Source organism: Pongo pygmaeus, chromosome 11 (assembly GCF_028885625.2).
Source record: "Pongo pygmaeus isolate AG05252 chromosome 11, NHGRI_mPonPyg2-v2.0_pri, whole genome shotgun sequence".
Lineage (NCBI taxonomy): Eukaryota > Metazoa > Chordata > Mammalia > Primates > Hominidae > Pongo > Pongo pygmaeus.
Window position 1 is genome coordinate 69834617 of NC_072384.2, and position 22635 is coordinate 69857251.

The window sequence follows — 22635 nt, forward strand, 5'->3', positions numbered from 1 at the left end:
TGCCACCAGAATTTGAACCCAGATATTTGTCTCCAAAGTCCTTACTTTTAACCACTATACCACAGCAAATTATTTAATTGTGACAACCAGAGTACCAGATAAGTCGTGAATTGTTTTTTTCCCCCAATTCTTAACTTAGATGAGAATTATCCTTCCTAATATATGAAGGAAAATGTAATATTTCAATGTGATGCTAAAAGCCAGTGTAATTAATGCCCAAGAGAAGGAAACGGAAAAAATAAAATGAAGTTCTTTAGAAGTGAATTTAGGAGATTTACATTTTAGTCTTAGCTCTGCCACTCATTTTCTAAAAAATGATTGTGGTTCAGTTATTTTAATATGGCTTCAGTTTGAGTAAAAAAGCATAAATTTTAGGGTCAGATAGATCTGGGAGCAAATCATAGATACCTGCTACCTAGGAACCTCAGGCAAATTACTTAATATTTCTATTAAATTATTTTCTATCTATTAAATAACTATTAAAATATTTCTATTAAACTAGTAAAATGGGGAGAAGTTAAAAGAGGTAAAATGGGGAGAAAAAAACCTGCCTCAAAAGATAAAATGAAATAATGTACTGCAACTGTTCAGGATGGTGCCAGACACAATAGGGGCCTCTAACAATGGTGGCATATGTTACCCCTACCCCTACCTCTACCTCTGCTTAGCCTGTTCTCATCTGTAAAAAAGAAGAAATTGGCTTAGGTAGTCTTTGCCTTTTAAGGTCCTTTCTATTTTACAGGGAACGTTTGCTGTTTTTAGAGGGAAGAGCCACTTTCAGTTCTCATATTCCATGGCTCTGATGTTCCACAAGCAATAAGGGTGGGATCTCACCAAGTTCCCAGTAAGAGTGAACTAATGATGATGACATGGCTGCTAGGTTCCATTTTACCTGGCTCTGTTAAAAGACTGGAGATTCATGGGACCCTGTCTGCCGGTCATATCCCTGTGAGGAATGCAGGCTTTGGGAGCTCAGGAGAGTTAAATGAGAGGTTTAGAACTTCAGATCATTGGCTGAAAGACCTGCCTACCTTCTCCAGAAACATTCATCTCTGAGATTCCGTAACCTTTTGCTGTTCCCTAGTTCACCCCAGGCATTGTGTGTCAGGCTCAAAGAAACAGATTCCTTCTCTGGTTCTGAGGCTGGCCCTGGCCTGCTTACATTTGCAGAGTGGTTCTGTCTTCTAAGGCCCTGAGGCACAACCCAGACGCTCAGTGCTCCAGCAGGCAAAGGGCCCAAGGTGCGGGGGGTGGAAATGACTGGATGCAGCCCCAGGTTTTCACCTCAGCTCCAGCAATATAGTTCCCTCTCAGCTGGAGCTCTGTGGGGAGGTTGAGTCATGTGTCATATGTCAGTGTGGAGGCGGGAGGCCGGTTCTGGAGGAGGCGGTGATATGTTATCACCCTCTTCCTGGTGGGTCTAAATATAAGACCTTATCTGAGGGCTTTAGATCCCAGATGTGCAGAAGCATGTGAGGCCTAGAGCGGAGGCCTCACATCCCCTCTGAGTGCTGAGCGAGAAGTGCTAAGCCAGAAATGTCAAAGGAACAACTACCAGGAGCATTTGGAATTTTTAAGCCTGTCTTCACTCCTCTCCGGGGAGCTGAGAAGGGTCAAAGCATCTGCTGTTGCCCCTTCTCTTCATCCACCAAAGAGGAAAAGAGGAAAAACTGATTCTGTTACTGCAGGAACAGAAGTGTTTGCTGAAGGAATGTCAGAGTTGGCCTCAGCTCTTCCTGAGCTCTGGGTCCCAAATTACCCATGACTGACCTCCAGTCAGTGCCTCCACTGCCCTGTTCTGGGTACAGTCTCAGCCCATGAAAGAGAATTCCCACCCAAGCCAAACTCTACATTTGCTTCCTTGCCTGATGGCCACTGGGCCACCATGAGCGCAAACGGAGGAGAGCAGTCAGCATGAGGGATGGGACCTCAGAGGAGCCGTGAGTAGGATGAAATAGGAACAAGACAGACAGATGGACTAGTGTTTCTTGAGCTCTATTATGTCCCGGGCATTTCTCATACTTTTTTGCCAGGGGAAGTGGGGGGTACAGGGTCTTGCTCTGTCATCTAGGCTGGAGTACAGTGGTGTGATCTCGGCTCACTGTGACCTCCACCTCCAGGGCTCAAGCGATTCTTGTGCCTTAGCCTCTCTAGTAGCTGGGATTATAGGCATGCGCCACCACGCCCAGCTGATTTTTGTATTTTTAGTAGAGACAGGGTTCATCATGTTGCCCAGGCTGGTCTTGAACTCCTGGGCTCAATGATCCACCTGTTTTGGCCTCTCAAAGTGCTGAGATGACAGGCATGAGCCACAGTGCCCGGCCTCCCATTCCTTTTTTAATTTTAGAGAGCTAAACAGAATCGCTCTCTAACAGGAACATATGACATTCTCAAGGACATCCTTATTTGCATGGTGCTGTCAGCCTGGATGAGGACAGAAACCACAGATACTTGCTGATGAAGGGGTATGTCCAAGTGGGAACTTTCAGATACTCTGATTGATTTGCTTCCCTTCCTGTTTTTCAGATGTGTCATGAAGGAGAAAAACATTTTTTCCTCAATAGTTTCTGATTAGGTACTCATCCTTCAGTTCTATCCACTACTAGCTGTGGCCTTCAGCGCATATATCTCTTAACTTTCTGAATCTGTTTCCTGACTTGGTGTAATAATACGTGACCTGACAAGCTGTAAAATGGACTGAATTGTAGAGGTTCTCCTTGTCCTTAACATACTCTGGTGGAAATGGAGCACTAACTGGCAAAGGAAAGGGGCAGCAAGGGAGAGTGAAGGGACAGGGAAATGCGAGGCGGCAGGAAATCCATCCGCTTAATGCTTGCATGCTGTGCCTATGGGTTCATAGCGTAGACGTTACTGTGACTGCAGCTCTCTGAATATGGACTCTGTTTGGAAGTGGCTCAGCATTCTCCATAATTACAAGGATTCCCGAGAGATGCTCACTCAGGAAGGTGGTAGGTAACCATGGAGTTTGCTCCTGCTTTCATCATGAACCAACTGTGTGATTTCAGACAAATCAACTGACTCTCCCCTCAGGCCCTCAGTTTTCCCTTCTGTAAAAAAGGGGGTTGAATGAGTGAACCTTAAAGGTCCTTTCATTGTCCATCTCTATATGAGGAAGCTCTGGAACAGGCAAGGACAGTGGGATTGCACTGGGTCTCCAAGCAAATGTGCTCCTTCACTTTTTGAGTACTAAGGACAAATACGAAATTTGGACATGCTAGGAGTTCTGCAGATATCGGTCCTGAGTCTGAGAAGGGGACTTAACACACAAGTAAGAATAAATGATCGATTCCCAGGGCTTCAGGGAATTTAGGTGCAAAAATCAGTGTGTGGGCTGACCTCAAACCCAGAGTGAGTTCCCCTTCTACCCTCCTATGGTTCCTATGGTGGGGAACTGGTGCAGTGTAAGCGTGCTTTGTGTGCTTTTAATTTGAACCTGGCTTTATTTCTCTGTAGACGTAAGCTGAAACTTACAATCCTGGGAAAAAAGAGACCCATAGAACATCACATTATAATTAGAGACCTTCCTGAAGTTCATAAGAACAGTCTAATTTAAATTATTTCTGGCAATTTCATAGTGTACAAAATGTGGATTCAATCTTAGCCCTAGTTTTAGTTTTATGAAAGACCATCCCCCTGCCAAATACTTCAATTTCAGTTCATCTAGTCCATATTTCCTTTACCAAAAAAAAAAAAAAGAACGAATCTCAAATATATCCTCCCTTGAAATTATGTATCATCTTACGTAAGAAACTTCATTTGTTTATTCAGTATCTCAGCTTATAACACTTTAAGATGTTCATTTGTAAAAGTGATAAAAATATTTGCCACTGGAGTATTTATACTGTAACTACAATTTCTGATTCCAGAGAAGTTCTGACTTAGAAATCTTTATGATCAATAACATTTATCAATTATGCTGCATGAATTGTGTAAGCAAAATTAAGAATCCTGTTTGCCTTCCTACCTCTCAGCCCATCTTATTTGCCAGTCTATTGCCTGCATTTTTGGGCTCAAGGTCAGCCAAGGATTAATAGCTTTAGGTCTGTTTGCCTTGCCTCTTATTTAGCTGAATTTAGCTCTTGAGATAACAGCATTTTGCCTGTGTACTTGAATGAAATTTTAATCCTATCCTTTGGTTATAATTTTGGATTGCACGAATGATTCTAGTAAGGTGAGAAATCAGAACATAGAAGGCAAACCTAATTACATTTTTAATGACATTTAAAAATATTAGTGGAAAAATAAAGTAGTCTGAATAATACCTGTTGTTTAAGTTTGATAAATTATTTCTTATGACAGCAAAAATACTATAATACTATTTGCTTGAAAACATTGCTTAAAATTACATTATTGGAAGAAATTTCAGCCCAGCAGCTCTCTGATATAAAATTTGATAAATGGTTTAACTATGTTGTTAGAGAAACTAGGTTTTCCGAATCTAGAAGCTCATATATTGACTGTTTTTATCCCTTTCACGTATAATATAATACAGATGATCTCTCTGGATAATGAAGATCTTGAGATGAGAAGCTGTAAGCTCAGATTCTTATATACCAAGTCTTTGTGCAAGAGAGGGTGGAACTCACCCCTATCTTGGTAACTTTATCAATAAGTCCTAGTTATGGATCATGATGGTCCGAGAAAGTGAAAGTACTCTACTCATGCCCTGTGCTTATAGTAGAAAGGGATATAGTTGTGAAGGGAATTTCATTTGTAAAACTGATTTAAAAAAATCTACCACTGGAATAGCTATACTGTGACTACAACTTCTGATTCCAGAGAAGTTCCATTTTAGAAAGCCTTATGTTCAATACCATTTATTGATTATACTACATGAATAATTATGCTTCATTCTTCTGGTATTAATCTCATGGAGACCTAGTTTTGTTTTTTTTTTTTTGAGACGGAGTCTTGCTCCGTTACCCAGGCTGGAGTGCAGTGGAATGATCTTGGCTCACTGCAACCTCTGCCTCCCGGGTTCAAGCAATTCTCCTGCCTCAGCCTCCCGAGTAGCTGGGATCACAGGCATGTGCCACCACGCTTGGCTAATTTTTTTTTTTTTTTTTTGTATTTTTAGTAGAGACGGGGTTTCACCATGTTGGTCAGGCTGGTCTCTAACTCCTGACCTCGTGATCTGCCTACCTTGGCCTCCCAAAGTGCTGGGATTATAGGCGTGAGCCACCATATCCAGCCAGGGACCTAGTTATATAATCAAGACACCACCTTTAACCTGCCAACTTCTTGATAAAGAATCCCAGCAGTCAACAAATACTCCAGAAGAAAGAAACATGCCCTTGAAAATTAAGGCAAACTTTCCAATATTTATTTATATTTTCAAGACCAAAAAAACATAAAATTTGCTTCTTTTTATTATAGAAATAATCCATGCTCTCTATAGACACTTTAGAAAACACAAAAGATCTTAAAGAAGTAAGTAAATAAAATAATTATTACCCATATGTCAGTGATCCAGTGATATTTACTATTAACATTTTAGGGCCATAGTAAAAGCTGAATAACCAGCATTTTCATAAGCAGTGCTTCGGATGAGGCCCATGAAAAAGGGGTTGCTTGGTTTGCTTGCAAAGAAGAGGTACAGGGAGATAAAATATTTTGTCAAAGTCACCCAGTGAGAGGGTGGCAAAACCAAAACAAAGATGCCAGGCTCTGGGATTTTCTAGCATTAGTCAGAGGTGAAAGTCTCTTCGTGACCCAAGAGCTGCTGACAGTTGTTTTTCTCTGCCATTCTCTGGCTGGTGGCTAAGGAAAGGAACAGCCGTCTTCAACAGAACACAGCTGACCCTGCTCAAGGACAGACAAGGGGATGATATGTGTCAAAGCAGTTGTGGATGTGGTTTCATCCCATAGATTCCCACAGGAGAGGGGAGGTGTTCCCTGTGTGGGGTAGGAGGGAGTGACTGGGGGTAGATTTAAGGAGTCTGGATCTGTGAACTCCTTAGCCTGAAGAAGGCTAAAGAGAATTGCCTCAACAATTGAAGACAGATAATGACTAGCCTTTGCTCCAAAGACCTGTCAAGCTAAACCATTAGTGAAAACTTGTTTCTTGTTCTCAATCTTCTCCAGAAAGAAAAGTTTTTGGCAGCTAAGGTGGTAATGACCAACATTTGGGAGTCTCAAGCCCACTGCTAGGTAAAACAGCTATTGGCCTTGGGCACTAAAGCTGCCAGTGGGTAGATATTGCTAGTAATCCAGGATTAGTGTTTTTCTTCTTCCTAAAATAAGCAGCAGTGTAGTCTAACTGTACCAGAAAAGCCATAAGTTTGCATTTCAAGGTAGGAACCCGGACATGCTCCATTAACCAGCTTCCAAACAATTGCTCTGTCGCTGAAGCTCATCTTCCTTAACAGAGGCATTATTACAGCAACCAGCATATTTTCATAGACCTTAAGACCTTCTACAAAACATTGGCAACAAAATCCCCTCAAAGTTCCAGCCATCCTGTTCACATCTCAGAATAATGTACTGTTCGCTCTAGCTCATTTGTATGGCAGTGTTAGCCTCTCAGTTTGAGATACTACCCAAAGATCACTTACTTGGAAGTCGCAAAGTCGTAGAATATTAGAGCTAGAAGGGGTGGTATAGGTTGTTTATTTCCACCTTACCACTTTATAGATAGAGGTCCTGAGAATATAAGTGATTTGTTTTCAGATGTGAAAGGGTGTGCATTTGGGGTCCTGGGCCTTTGTCAACACCATCTCATTTCTCTCCACTCCTTTAATGTGACTTACAGAACCTGGAAAACCTGGTCCCAAAGCAGTGCACTTACTTGCTATCGCCACTCTCCTTTCTTAATGGAGCATCCCAACAACTGATTCAGAGAGTTCTTTTTGAGGTCACCTTCTCCTGGGGGCAAGGGAAGAAAGACCGTTCGACCATCCAAGCATCCTTAACTCAGCTCTATTTAACCTAGAGACAAGGAGAATGTTGAGCTAAAGAGAATGATAGTAGTGTTTTCTCTTAAAGAAATAGCTTCAGACTTTAATATTGGATTGATAGGGAATCCCATTCCAGGATGTTGACCTTCAGTTGCCATGCATCCTCTTAAGAGTGCTTCTTTAATTCTCATCGTATGTGTAACCTGCAGAAAGGGCTGTTTCCTACTGGTAAGGAGCAATCCTGAAGAGAGACCCCCAAAGAAGATGGAGTTGAAATGACAAAACCTCAGAACACCTGAGTGTAGTCAAAATATGAGTGCAGAAGCTGATAATTTTAACAATTTTAACCAACTATAACTTTTATTATAGATAGCACTTATATGGCAATGATTTGTTTAGTTATCTTTCTCCCTGCCTGGGTTCAAATTCTGGCCCTGACAATTACTAGCTATGTGATGCCAGGTAAGCTGTTTAACCATGCTATCCTCAGTTTCCACACCTGCATAAGTGATAATAGCACCTACTTTGCCAAATTATTATGAAGATTAAGTTCAGCGTGTATTTGACTTTCTCTTCCTAGGGCCTACTATCATGCCAGACTAATGAGTACTCAATAATTATTTGTGAATTATTTTATTAGCATAATTTTCAATAAACTTCCTTGGAAGGCTGAACTTTAATAATTTCTTTGTTACATGATGCACTAAAGAGAAGAATTAGGCCAAGATATGCTTTTCTATTAATCAGAATGAGCTGAAGATAATGTTTGTCTGTAAAGAGAAGTTGAAACCAGATACAAGTTTTGAATATTTCAGGATAACACTTGAGAAATGTTAGAATATCTCCATTTTCACATTTAGATATGTTCTTAGAATTGCCTTTTGTGTCCCATCCAAGTTGGCTAGAAGCTGATTTGAGTTTCTTTGCAAAAGTTGTAGACTATGGGTACTAGATACTTTTTATTGTCTTGCTTAGCCAGCAGTGGTCTCCTTCTAAAATCTTAAGCATTTAGAGCCCATATCCTTTATTGGACATGTTAGTACACATTGTCTTACAGCATTTATAGTTGTCATGGTTTGTCATTTAATTATGATAGGTTCACCTTATATTTTGATTGGCCATAGCTCCTACTGGGGAAGGACAGAGTCTTATTTCTCTCTCCCTCACAGGCCCTATCACAGTGTCATGAATAACAGTGAACTATTTGTTGATTGATAGGTCTAAAATTATGTTTGTCTTACACTTTCGAAAGTGTCACTTCTGAAAGGAAAGGTGTTGAATAACCTTCTCTAGGGATCTTTAAAAATAATGTAGGTTCTCACCTGATTGGGGTGAGGAAAGGGAGGTCTTTGGGGGCAATGAAATGGCCTTTGGTTCTGAAATTGGAATTATTTGAACTTCAGTTTGAATGTACATTTGAAAATAACGTGTTAAAAGTATGACAGGATATTCTATTCAGAAGATGGGGCTGGGGCCAGGCCAAGGATATGGATATATAGAAAATATTTTCCAGCTCAGAAGAGAAGAGTACAGGGCAATTACGAGAACAAGAGCACGGAGTTTAGAGCACATTTTGCACGGTTGGCGCATTTTGCCAGGCCTTACAAGTCCAATGCACTGTGTCTGGAAGAGAGCAGGAATACTAGTTTTCTATCACTGCCATAACAATACCACAAACTTAGTGGCTTAAAACACCCGTTTCTTAGTCTTAATCTGTTTCATGCTGCTATAACAGATTATCTGAGACTGGGTAATTTATAAAGAACAGAAATTTATTTTCTCACAGTTCTAGAGGCTGGGAAGCCTAAGGTCAAAGTGCTGGCATCTGGTGTGGGCCTTCATACTGCGTCCTCACATGGCAGAAGGCAGAAGGGAGCAAACCCAGTCTTGCAAGCCCTTTTCATGGTAGCATTAATCCATTCATAAGGGCAGAATTCTCATGACCTAACCACCTCCCGAAAGGATCCACCTTCCATTGGTTGCATTGGGGATTAAATTTCTAACACATGAATTTTGGGAGACATGTTCAGACGATGACAGTTATCTTACGATTCTCTAGATCAGAAGTCCAGTAGGAGTCTCAGCAGGCTAAAATACTCTTCTCCATTTAGAAGTGTCCCAGGCATCTGAGGCTTAATATATCCTAAATGGAGCTCCACTCTTCACCCCAAACCTGACCCTCCTACTGTCTTCCTCATCTTAGTAAATACGAATTCTATTCTGGTGGTTGCTCATGTCAAAAACTTTGGAGTTTTCCTTAGCTCTCCTTTCTTCTAAGCCCTGTTCAACAAATCCAGTTGACTCTACATTCAAAATTATATCTAGAATCTGATTATTTCTCACCATCTCACAATCTCTCATCTGGATCCCTGCAGTAACATATTTAACTGCTTTTGTTTCTTCTCCTCATAATCTATCCTCTGCACAGTAGCCAGAGTGATCTTGCTAAAACATAAGCTAGATCTGTCACTCCTCTGCTCACCACAGTCAGTTGTCCCATCTCATTTGGAATAAAAAAAGCTAAAGACATTATGATGGCCTAAGAGGGTGGCTCTATTACTCTGGTCTTCCTGTGCTCACCATTATAGGTGTTGCCCCCTCCCTGATGTTTTGGATCATCAGACATCGAAGTCTCCCACCTGGCCATGGCCATGGGTCATCCTGGTGGCAGATTTTAGGTCAAATAGGAGTTCCTGGTCCTCCACATCCTCTGGCTCACTCCTGACTTCTCCTGTCACCATTGTGATAGTCATCAGAGTCTGAGTGTAGGAGATGTTCTTGCCTGACTCAAAAAGTTGATAAAAACATTCCTCCACAGGGTTACAGACTCCTCAACCCAACGACAAGCCCAGGGTCATTTTCTGGTTCTGCTGCTCTTGTACCTAGTCAGGCCAAGTAACTGGAATGGCAGTTGTTTCTGTGATGTACACCATTGTTGGAGTTTGAGGAGGGGAAAGATGCTCTTAGAAAAAGGGAAGGGTGGAGTGGTGTCATTTCTACTTTATGTTAACCATGTGAGTCTTCCAACATCTCTCTGCTTAGTTTGTTATACTCTTGGGGATTTCATGCATCTCAAAGTACACAAGCATCTTTGAGAACAATTGTTGCTTGTTATTGAATTCAGTAGCTGGTAATGAGGTGAAGGATGTAGACAAAGCCTTTCCTTAAAGAATAGCAGGGTTGGGATGGTGTGGTATACACCCACTTCCTCCCCTTGCACTGTTCTTGTTACTTAGACGGTTCAATGCGTGCTTTTTAAAAACAAAACTGACACATTTTTAAAAGCTAATGAACATATAAGGTAATAAATTGGTTACACACAAATAAGGCCTAGAATATACACATCTTATTACTGGAATTCAATATCATCGTGGCCAAGAAAACTGAGAAGGGGGCTAAGATCAGCCCAGGGCCTTTTTAGGACATCTGATGTGGCAGTAGGGTTGATGTGTCATGTCCTACTTTTGTCTAATAGGTCATTGCCTGTGAGCAGCAGTATGACTCTTCCTATGACGCTCGCTGTGACGTCTGGTCCTTGGGGATCACAGCTATTGAACTGGGGGATGGAGACCCTCCCCTCTTTGACATGCATCCTGTGAAAACACTCTTTAAGATTCCAAGGTAAGACACAAGATGGCGCTCTTGACTCATTAGTTCTTTGTGAAAGCGTCTAGTTAGAGGGATAATAAATAGTTTGTAAGCAATTTCTCTCCAAACCTGACAAAGCCTGATTGTGAAATATATTTTCTTTGAAAAAGCAAGGGGGGTTGGGGGGATAGAGAAGAGGATGTTCCTGAAAGATAACATAGCCCAAGGAATAATAAGACCATGTTGGAACAATTGCATATTTTTAGCACTCAGCTTTTTCTGAGATACTCATTTTTTGTACTTTGCACGATAAGACTACGAATGGAATTGTGGATTAAGTAATCTGTCTAAATGCTAGTGTTTTCTTTTTAATTACATACTTTCTCTAGTATTCAGTGAAAACATATGTATATCATATTGCTGTATTCATTCAGACTAGCATTGAAATGTATCAGAAAATGTTACATCAGTGCTATATCTTACTCTCCATCCCTTAATTTCTGTCTCAGTGGAAAATTGTGCGGAAAGAGGTCTGTTTGGAGAGCATTTAAATGCAAGTATACTTTCTATTCTGTGTATTCATTAGGGGTTTGTACAAGAGGTTGGGTTGCCTTTCATTGGAATCGGGCTGATGTATGGCCAGCTCACGGCTCTAGTTACGGAAAATGAAGCTATCCAGGGACTCCTTCTCAACCAGGGTGCAGATTGAGAGATAATTTGTACCTTCCAAATGTCTCTTTCAAAGGAAGGCTCTGGGCAGGCTGGGAGCCATTTAACTGCCTTAACAATACAAGTGTTGACCTTTCCTTATCTGCACAATCACAGAGCTATCACAGCCTTTAAAAATTTCTCCTGATTGCAATTTGCATTTCTGATTAGGTCTATTTATATGCAGATGAGGCTCTCTGGTGTTCATCATCATAATGTTATCATTTTATACCTAATCCAGATGTGAACAACCACCAACCACTATTCCAAAAATGATTCCCACCCAAGCCAGAGTTAGTCTTTTTGCCTTTTTCGAATCACAAAAACAGGTCACAGTAATTAGAGGAGCAGACGAAGCACCTGGCTTTTTAAATTAATAGTCTGGTGAGCATTCAAAAGGATATAAGAATGCAGGAGCTACAAGCTGCATTGTGTATAGTAATAAGTCAGAAAATGGGAAGTGGTGTCTGGAATGATTTGTGTGTGTGCTTTGATTTTTTTACAAATGGTTTACCCCTCACCATTTATTTAATGTGGGAACATAATTTCCTGAATATCAGGATTAAGGTGTAGCTTCTTATTAGCAAAATAATATGTACTTTTGATAAGAGATCATCTATATTTTTTCCTTTCTTGTTATGTATTTGTATATAGACCAGGTGTTCAAAAATTTCTTAAGGTGATAAATGTGAGGCAGCAAAGAGTGTGTGTGCTGGGGGAGAGGGGGTGTGTATGTGTCTAAATAGACCCTTCCACTCCAGTGACTCCACTTAGCTTGCTTCTGTGCCCAGCCAAGCTTATGATCTCTAATAATCTCTATATTCTCTCACCACTCATCTCTTCCATCTTGGGAGAAGCCTCCAGATCTCCAGATGTGGGATACGAGTAACTAAGTCTCTACTGCCTGCCTCGGGACAGAGTGGATCCCAAGAATTGGGCAATTGTTAGAAAAGGATCCTTATCCCAACTTAGTTTAAGGCTTTGTTTCTCTCCTCCTAGTGTAACCTCCTGCCCTTTTAATGTCTCTTGGTTCCTGTGCAAATGATGAATCAGATTGAACTAGGCAATGTCAGCAATAATCAGTCAGCAGATTCTCAGTGTGATTATGTGTGCTCATGTGTGTTCAACACTTGCCGTTGTCACAACCTTAATGGCTGACTTGACATTCTTGGACAAGAATGATAAGAAGTTTTATTTTAAATCTCAGCATATTTACATACACTGTACAGCTTTTTTCTTCCCCAAACCAAGAAAAATATGTTGGGTTTATATTCACCAAGTTATTTACTTTAAAATTACTCTGTCAATTAGAATTGCACAGTTCTCTTTGAAGGGTTATGGATTGACCAAATGTGTGCATCCCGTGTCAGTGCTACTTAATTTCTAGTGCTAAAAATGTATCCTTTCCCCAGAAAAGCTCTTTGATGAAAAGTAGAGAAATTAAGCATTTATGTATTTTAAAAAGGCATTCAAATTATTTACCTGTGTGTTTCATTGGAATCGATTTCAGTTCAGTGCCTGTCTGTCTGTCTGTCTCTCTTTCTCTCTCTCTCTCTCCGCCCCCTCAGTGGAGAAAAGCAAATGAAAAATAATGACAAAAATCCTTTGAATCCATTTGGCTTCAGAATTAATTTTCTTTCTATTTGAATGTGACTATTGGAGTGTTTTGGAATTCTTGTCAGTGAAACAATGAAATCCTTTTCAGGATATGCTGGGATCCAGAATACTGCGTGTGGCTTCTTCCTCTGGCTTTCCTCACTGACCTTTTCCCGGAAACCCTTTCTTTATTGGAAATAAATTGAGTAAATTACCCAGTAAGGGAAGAAAATAAAACCTTGACGGAGTCAGGGAAGAAGTGACTTTCACAAGTTAAAGAAAGATTTATGAGTTAATGAAGTGCTGGTTACCTGTGAGCCTCAGATGTCAATAAAACAGGTAATTAGGAAGGTTCCCTGGGTACTGTCAGGAAATAGGAAGCAACTTGCCTTGATGTGGTTGATTTGCCTGTACATGGGTCTCCTTGCTTTTCCCTTTTCTTCCTTTATCCACCTTCTCCTTTCTCTTGACCTTCACATTAGAAGATCACACACAGGGTCATCGTGACCTGCTTTGAAATACTGCGTGACTCACAATCTTTCCCACTTTGCAAACGTACAGAAATTATCTGCTGATTGGCAGAGCATCCACTATTTGCTGAACCTGTCAGCATGTGTCATCTCGTCTAACGCCTTTGCTCCAAAAAAGTCACCCCTCTCTGACTGTCACTGCTCTGTCTGCTGCTATTTTTCCCCAGGAGTTATAAGAGAGCAAATGAATGAAAATCATTTCTCTCAACATCAGTGGATTCAACTCTCTCTCATGAGTCTTTACTGAGCACTTCTTTCAAATTCCAAAGGCTTAAAAGGATCCTGAAGATGACCTGGATATATTTTTCCCTTAAAAAGAGATCCGTTTCATAGATATAATTGCAAGAATCAATAGAGTTAGTGGAAATATACAATTATGTTGGTCTCTTGACAAGCAGGTATCTTTCCTTAGCTTTGAGTCTTTGGCTAATGACCCCCTCGACTTCCATAGAGGGGAGTGAGGAAGGCTGTGGGCATCAGTGTGGGTGTGTTCACTAGTCAGTCACTGACAGCTGCATCATCTGCCCATTTATTTGGGGCCAGGTAGGAGCTGACTCTGTCCGTTGTCTCATCACACATTGAATATTTCCACTTTATTCCTTGTGGAAAAATGCAGAATGTTTTCAGGATTCTCAGCAGAAATGTCTTTGGCTGGAAGTGGACAGCACAGGCTGGCCTGAACATTCCAGTCCCTGAAGCTGGTGATTATCCCTTCCTAAACAGAATTTCCCAGCAGTACACAATTCAAAAAAAAGGACAGCTCATGATCATCACCAATTTGCATTTCGGCTTGTTTCCCTCACTAAATCTAGGTTGTTCCAAAGTCACCTGGACCCAACTGTATTTGTTTCTTAGGGCTGCTACAGCAAATGGCCACAAACTTGGTGGATTAAAGCAACAGACATTTATTCTCTCAGAGTTCTGGAGGTCAGAAGCCCCAAATCAGCTGGTCAGCAGGGCCACACTCCCTTTGAAGACTCTAGGGAAGAATCTGTCTTTGCCTCTGCCAGCTTCTGGTGACTCCAGCTTTTCCTTGGCTTGTGGCAGTATGATTCCAATCTCTGGCTTTGTCTTCACATGGCCGCCTTTCCCATGTCTTTGGGTCTTCTTTTCTGGTCTCATATAAGGACGTAGACTTAGGGCTTATCCTAATTCGGGATGATTTCATCTGGGGATCCTTGCCTTAATTACATCTGCAAAAATTCTTATTCCAAATGAGGTCACATTCTCAGGTTCTGAGTAGACATATCTTTTGGGGTTCACAATTTAACCCTTTATACCAACCAACTTTTATGTTTACCACATTCCCTGAGAAACTAATTTGGGGGCAAGATACAAGACAATTAGCTCAACGATCATGGAAAAATAATAGCTGCTAAGATCTGTCAAGTGCTAACTATGGGGTAGGTACATCGTTCTGTGTTTTAGAAATAGAAATGCATTTAATCCCCACAGCAGCTCTGTGAAGTAAGTACTGTCACCACTCTTTTTTCCAGATGAGAAAACTCAAGGATGTTAGGCAGGCTTGCTTCCTCTGGTCATGTACCCAGGGAGGAAAAATGATTTGAATCTGAGAAGTTTGACTCTAAAGCCCACACGTTTTGCTACTACATTGAAAAGTTAAAGCCCTTCCTTAAATTATATTATGTGTTGATGAATTATATGTTGAGCACTGAGGGGACTGGGGTATATGGAAATGAATAGAAAGTGGTCCTGCCCTTTAAGAAGCTTACAGTCCAATATCTTTCCTTCTCCCAATTTTAAGCTGACATTATCAACCTGAAAGTTAGAATATTGTTAGCATCATAACTGAATCAGCCAAGAAACGGAAGAAGAGAAATCAAGAGTGTTGTCATAGGTGAACATAAGCTGTCTCTGGCTCATTGATTTATGACCCCCAAACCAGAAATCTCTTCTTTCTGCAAACTCCCCTTAAAGCAACTGCTTTTTAGTTCCTAATTTAGAACACTTAAGGCAAGTTTTTAAACTAAAGAATTGTGGAACACATGTTATATAAAAGTAGAAAAATACTTCAGGATATCATTATTCTCACCCAGAAGTTTCTGTCCCATCTCACCTTCCTTGCAAAGCTGTATCTCCCGTGTTAGGGCTATTTCTAGTATAGCCAACACCTTGTCCCCCTTTGCCTTTCTCTTATTTTTTCTCTTCCCTTCTATTTATTTGTTTATTTATTTGTTTATTTTTTTTTTTTTAGCAGGAAAAGCTCATTCTTGGTCTTGAGGAAAATGGAAATCTGTTTCTGGCATGCTAAGTTGGAACACATTTTCTCATGAAAGCAGTATTTTCAATGGTTATTTAGGAGGAAGCAATAGAATAGCTGAAGTTCTCTACTTTGGATGCATTATTAGATTTTTGTGGCTAAATAGAGCTGTATGACCTAGTGTAAGGACTTAGGCTCTCTCTAGAGCTTTATACTTATGGAAAAAGAAAATGCTTTCCAAGTTCTAAACTACCAATTTACAAAAGCGCTTTGGAGCACAATCCACTGGGAACTTGGGAATGCCCTTGTCCTCTGCCCTAGGACACCTTAAACTTTGTTCGTCCAGACTCAGGCTTGGGTTGGGTGCTTGAGTTGCAGAGATGACAGAGTTTTTGCTGTCAAGGAGCACATCAGTTTACTGCATCCTCCTCATTTATCGGTAAAGGTGAAATGGAGAGAGTTTGGATAACAAAAAGGAGAAATCAGATTTTTGGGAACCCAGGGTCTGGATCCTTGTGGACTGCCTGGACGCTGTGGGTAGTGGGGCTCAGATGGGCAAGTCACTGCTTGAAATATTTGTGTGTCTATTTGAAGAGCTTCCTCAGGGACTCAGAGCCTACAATTGACTCTCATCCTGAAATAGGATCCTTGGGCTAAATTTTTATCTTACATAGGCATTTTGTTTTTTTTAAGATTCCTTTTGATTCTGACTTTCCTAATTCACAAACCAAATTGTTCCTATATGGGAAGCAGTAGTCCCTGCCTGCTCCTCAGCTGTGAGATGCAGAGGCAGCAGGGAGCCCTGAGTCACCAGTAATTGTCTCACTATTACAGAATTGTCACAGGACATTTTCCTTTAGGGCTGTGAAATATAAAGAAAAGAAATTAAAACTAAACTATTGTTGAAGTGTAATGAGTGAGGGATGGTGAGTGTTTAATGGCACAGTGAGGCTGGATTTGCCCTGGGGAGTGTTAGTTTCTCTTCACCAACCCAGGTCACTTAGCTATTGGCCTTTTGAGTAATGAATCCTCACAATCCAAGCTTCACTCATAAAGCAAGAAGTGCTAGAAGAATTAGCATTGTTTAGCATTTATTGAGTGCCTAATAGCAAAAAAAAAAAAAAAAAGAGTTTAAAAATATTCCAATAGAAAAACAATTATCTTTTATGAATCTTTTTCTTTCTTTGAGAGATTTCTAATCCCATTTTTAATGGATTGCCTTCAGTATGTACCCTGTTCCAGATCTCCGGAATATCTTCTGGGCCCAGGACTTGACACTCCATTTCTGTGGGAACCTAGTAGCTGAAGGCATCTGACAGAAATGCCCCAGAAGGCTTTCACTCTGTGGAACACATTTCCAAATTATTTTAAAATTCGAGTTGAGCAGCTGGGGTCGTTGAGACCTATGTAGGTACTGCTTGCTGCCCCCTGCCTGAGTTCTGGCAGGCAGGGAGAATTTAGCTTTGCAAGGTTTCATTTGGGGATCAGGTGGCAAAGCAGGAGCATGCCTTCAGGGACTTTGGGTCCCCACCACTGCTGAGTAAGAAGCTCACCCTGAGAGACCGGCCAAAGGTGCGAGGGGTTGATTCACAGCGCTATCTGTGCCTTCTTCTCATTACCCTGGTTTCATTATTTTGGCACCACTGACTGTGGCTAATTCCAACCCAGCTCCTAAATGATGGAGAGATGGGCAAAGAAGTAGGCAAGGAAACAGAGCTCAAAATTGTACTAGAGTTGAGGCACCCTAGTTTCCTCTCTACTCCAGAAAAAACTAAGGAATAAAGGTGAGGAAGAATTATAACTGCCTTTATATATAACTGCCTTTATATATATATATAACCCATAATATATTTGTATCTTTGGCCTTAAGTAAAATCTGTTGTGATATCTTAGTGGCTAAGATGGAAAAACATAGACTGGAGAATGGTGGTAGTGATGGAGTCACAACCCGGGAAAGATTGTGTTGAGGGACACTGGGTAATTGTGTCAATATGAACACACTGGCTGGGGGAAAATTGTGTCAGTATGAATGCACTGGCTGGGGGATAATTGTGTTGGTATGAACACACTGACTGGGGGAAGTTCTGGGGGCCTGTGGCAGGACTCTGCTGACCGTCCTGCCAACTGAACATTTAAAAATATTTAATGAGTTGGAGGACATTGGCAGCCTTTCTGTCACATTCAAGGAAGGGGTGGTTGTTGTGCTGGATGACAGGCTTGGAATCCCAAAATATCTTAGTTGTTAAAGGCAATGGGGGTCTCTAACTAGCAAATAGAACCCTTGGAAACCCTGGTGAACTGTATAGGCTGAGAGAGCCGTGACTTAATAGCCCGCGGTGAAAAATGAATTTATTTGTAACTGTAAGCCCAGTGGGGGGGTCAAATAGTAAGACCATCTTGCATGAAACATGAAGTTTGATAGAGCACCCACTACCAGCATCCCCCAAAGTGGCTCTGTCCTAGCCAGATGGAATGATGTCTTCCTTCGGAGTACCACACCAAAACTGCCACAAGGGAGTCTTACCCTGGCAGAACTCTAAACCTGAAGCTGACATTTCAAACTTGGATTCAGATACCTGGGTTCTGGTTCTGCTCCTGCTCTGTTACTATTCCATCATTTCACCTTTCAGAGGGGAATAAATGGCTACCATTCTTGAGCAAGAATGTTCTGCACTCAGATAACAGGGCTTATGTAAAGTTTTCTTAAGCATCCTCTCTACCTTCTGTGGCTTCTCAATAGACAGGAATGAGAATAGCTACCAACTGCAGGGCTGGGGCCATGCATTACAGCAGCAAGTCTCACCCAGGACAGGGTCCTCAGTCCTTGCTATAGATGAGAATACCCCGGGAGCTTTAAAAAGATACCAGTGCCTCAGGTATACATAAGTAACAAACCTAACAAACCTGCACGTTGTGCACCTGTGCCCTAGAACTTAAAGTATAATAAAATAAATAAATAAATAAATAATAAAAAGATACCAGTGCCTGGGTACCATTCCCGAAGAATTTCAATTTAATTGGTTTGGGTCAAGTTCAGCATTTATATACAAATACAATTAATTTTACAAATATATTGTTGGGATAACATGCATATTATTTTATATTTACAAGTTCCCTAGATGATTCTGAAGGGGTTGAGTAAAACCCTTCCCTGAAACAACTATCAGACCCTTTTTTTGTTGTTGTTGTTGTTGATATTTTAAAACTACAGAGTCTCCCTCTGGAAATTCTTGCTCCTACCTTCCCTATTCCCGCCCCATGGTTGATAATTGAGAAATGAGAGATGATATCAACGGAAGTGTGTTGCACATTATGAAGAATGTAAAAGTAGAAAAAAGGATTCTAGCAGAATAGCCAGTGGTGGCGTTATGGGTTGAACTGTGGTGTGCCCCCCACAAACAGATATGTTGAGGTTTTAACCTCCAGTACTTTATTTGCAAACAGCGTCACGTGGACATAATTAGCTCACGTAAGATGAGGTTATACTGGAGCAGAGTTGATCCTTAACCCAATGTGACTGGTATCCTTATAAGAAGAGGAAAATTTGGACACAGACCCACACACACAACACACACACGAACATCATATAAAGACAGACACACAGGAAGACCACACTAGAAGAGGCAAGGAAGGATCCTCCCCCAGAGGCTTCAGAGGGAGCATGGCCCTACCAACACCTTGATTTTGGATTTCTAGCTTCCAGAACTGTGAAAGCATAAATTTCTGTTGTTTAAAGCCACCTGGTTTGTGGTACTTTCTTATGGCAGCCCTAGGAAACTAGTACAGTGACTATCTAGTTTGGAGTCCATTGCTCCTAGTAGCATCCTGGAGGTCTGCCTAGGGCATGGTTAGGGATGGGACAATGCGGGGAGGGAGGTAGGTATTCTTCCTAGGAGAGTCCTAGGGGTGGGTATGGGGGTTAGATTGGCCAGACTTCCATTCTTCAACCCCTAAGTTGCATTTCTGTAGAAGTCAAGACAATCTTACATAACATGCTTGGCAGGTCTCAGTCTGCTTCTAGATAGGAAGTGGGTACATGAGAGATTCTTCCTCTCCCTTGCTCCAGACAGCTGAGCCGAGAACTTCCCTTTCTATCCAGACTCTTCTGCAGTGCTCAGGGTGGAGAAGGGAGCTCTATGTTTCTTCTCTGAGGTCTTCCCAGACTCAGTACTTCCAGAATGAAGTACAGAATAAAGACATGGCTTTTAACCTTCAATCTTTCCATCTCAGAACACAGTAGTACTTGGGGGCATTGAGAGGTAGCTGTTGTGGCCTATCAGCACAGGTCCTCTGAAGTTAGGATTTCCGAGAAGATTCAGGTGTCCCTCTGTGCAAGGGTCAAGCACCTGTGGAATATGATCCGAAGAGCAGCACCATCCGCTTCTTATGTCCCAAAGGGGCTTAAAACCTGCACAGAGGGCAGGCAGCATCCTGACATCATGCTTCATCCTGGTCATGGGGAATGGGCATTGACTTCTACCAGGCCTCATCAAGGTTTTGTTCTTTATCTCCACGCCAAGCAACTGGCCCATTTAGGGTGTCTTCGTTCATTCAAGCTGCTATAACAAAATACCTGACTTAGACTGGGTAGCTTACAAACAATAGAAATTTGTTTCTCACAGTCCTGGAAGCTGGGAAGTCCAAGATCAAGATGTCATCAGATTTGGTGTCTGATGAGGGCTCACTTTCTGGTTCATAGATGGTACCTTCTTGCTGTGTCTTCACATGGGGGAAAGCATGAGGGGGTCTCTCTTAGGCCTCTTTTATAAAGGTACTAATCCCATTCATGAGAAGTCTGTCCTCATGACCTAATTTCCTCCAGAGACCCCATTTCCTACAACAGTCACACTGGTGATTAGATTTCAACCTATGAATTTTAAGGGGACATAAACCTTCAGACCATAGCACAAGGAATGGTAAGGAGCACTGTGTGGGGAGTCCCCTCCTGAACCCTCCTTTCTTCTTGCTTCCTCTACATCTGAACCTTCAGCTCTTGCTTCCTTTGGCCTCACATTCTTGGTGGCAATTTTGGCTTGCTCTCTGGATTCATGGTTCCCAGCTCCCCCTCTTTCCGTGCCACCTGTTGTTTGGACTGGAAGCTCTTGTGTTCATGCTGCATTACTCATCAGTCTTGACTGGCAAGACCCCTCCTGGCTGCCCTTACTCCTACAGTCCACACTTATCTCTGAAGAAAATATCTCTTTTCTTTCCTCCTTCCTTCTGGAAGAGTGAAGGGATAGGAAGTCTCCCACTTGAAGGGCTGAGGAGGGGTTTAAAATTAGTCACACCTAGGCCTCCAAGTCACAGGGATCCTATCTGCCTGATAATACTGCTTTCTATTTATGTGGTTCTGATGTCTTCAGGCTCAGTTCCATACTAGCAAGATCTGAGCTGCATACCTCTTGTGTTAGTTTTAAGAAACTGCAGTAACAAATTACTGTACGTTTAGTAGTATAAAACAGCACCGATTTATTATCCTCTAGTTCTGAAAGTCAGAAGTCTGAAATGGGTCTCCCTGGGCTAAAATCAAGGTGTCATAGGGCTGTGTTTCTTTCTGGAGGCTCTAGGGGAGAATCTGTTTTCTTGCCTTTTCCACCTTCTAGAAGCTGCCTGGATTTGTTGACTTGTGGCTCCCTTCTATCTTAAAAGCCACCAATGGCTGCTTTAGTCTTTCTCACGTTGCACCACTCTGACACTGTATCTTCTACCTCCCTCTCCCCCAGTTTAAAGACCCTTTTGATTATACTGGACCCACCCAGGTAATCCAGGATAATCTTCCTATTTTGTCAGCTGATTGGTAACCATACCTGCCTGTAAACTTAATCCTCCCTTGCCATATAACCTAACATATTCACAGGTTCTGGGTATTAGGACATGGACATCTTTATTCTGCTTACAACGCCTCCCAAAGCATTGCCCAAGAATTTTTAGAAACCTTCAAGAGCGTGCTCCTTATGTACTCATAGCCATTTTGAGCTATCATTATTGTGTGGCCTCTGCCTTGTTATTTCTCTACCATCTAGTTCTTCTTTGGCCATGTTTACTGCCTTCTTATCTACCATCAGAACATCCAGGCCTTTGCGGGCTACTCATTCTGGTAACTCCCAAAGCCTCCAGTCCTGGGTGCCAAAGCACTGGGTTCCACCCAGAGGAAGGGAGGTAGCCCCTATCCTGAGCTCTGAGCCATTCTCTGCCACTTAGGACCCTGAGCAACTCTTGTGGCCAGAGCCTCACCATTTTGGCTCTCCTCTCTCAACAGAGTAACATCGACTCCCTGTATATAAACACGCCTTTCTATTTTTATCCTTATTCTTTTAATTATTCCGAGGAACTAGAGAGAAAACAAACCCACACCACTCTGCCCACCTTCCTCCACATTTCCTCTGCCCCAAACCTAACCCTTTTGGCCTCAGCAGTTTAGTAACAGATGTTCTTATTTGTATCAACATTTGCTTGAGGGAGAAGAGAAATAAGGGAGAGTTACTGACTATTCCTGTGGTCTCCAGTGCGGGAACATCTGAACCAATCCCTTGGAGTGCAGAGAGAAAATATTAGAACTTCTGTTCCTAAGTATTTCAGATCAAAAAACAAGAAAAACAAGAAACAAATTATGCTTTCCTATTACTAAGTGTAAAGATGATCACTGCTGCCTTTGCTCAGTCCAAACATCGGACAGTCCTGTCTGGTTGGGTTTACAGATGAATCATGAGGGAGCTCCACAGCAAAAAGGCTGAGGAAGCTCCACTTGTGGGTTCAGTTCTAGAATTCTGGAAAGCATTTTCATTTAAGGGTGCCTCGTTAGTGGTTATATGGCAAACGTCCTTGAGTTTCAACTAAAGAGAACTTCACAAAATGGACAAGTGGCTTTCAAAGATTTCTGTAAAGAAACCTCAGACTGAATCTAATTCTACTAATACAAGCAAAAGTGAGCAACAGAAAAAAATGGCTGAAATGCTGACACTTCTCCTCCTATGACAAGCTCTTCATCAGCCACTTGAGGTTTAGAACAATGACAGGCTAATCAGATCTGACAAGAAATCATTAAAAAATTCAAAATTATCGTGAAGACTATTGG

General features: G+C 41.6%; 1 protein-coding gene across 3 annotated transcripts in view; it reads left to right on the plus strand.

The window, feature by feature from the left end:
* MYO3B (myosin IIIB) overlaps window positions 1-22635 on the plus strand; it is a 485003-nt gene that overhangs the window by 55016 nt on the left and 407352 nt on the right. For all 3 annotated transcript variants that reach the window (XM_054476982.1, XM_054476984.1, XM_054476983.2), the window contains exon 7: window positions 10393-10538. In XM_054476982.1, coding sequence (XP_054332957.1) covers window positions 10393-10538 — 146 coding nt within the window. The remainder of the gene's footprint in view (window positions 1-10392; window positions 10539-22635) is intronic.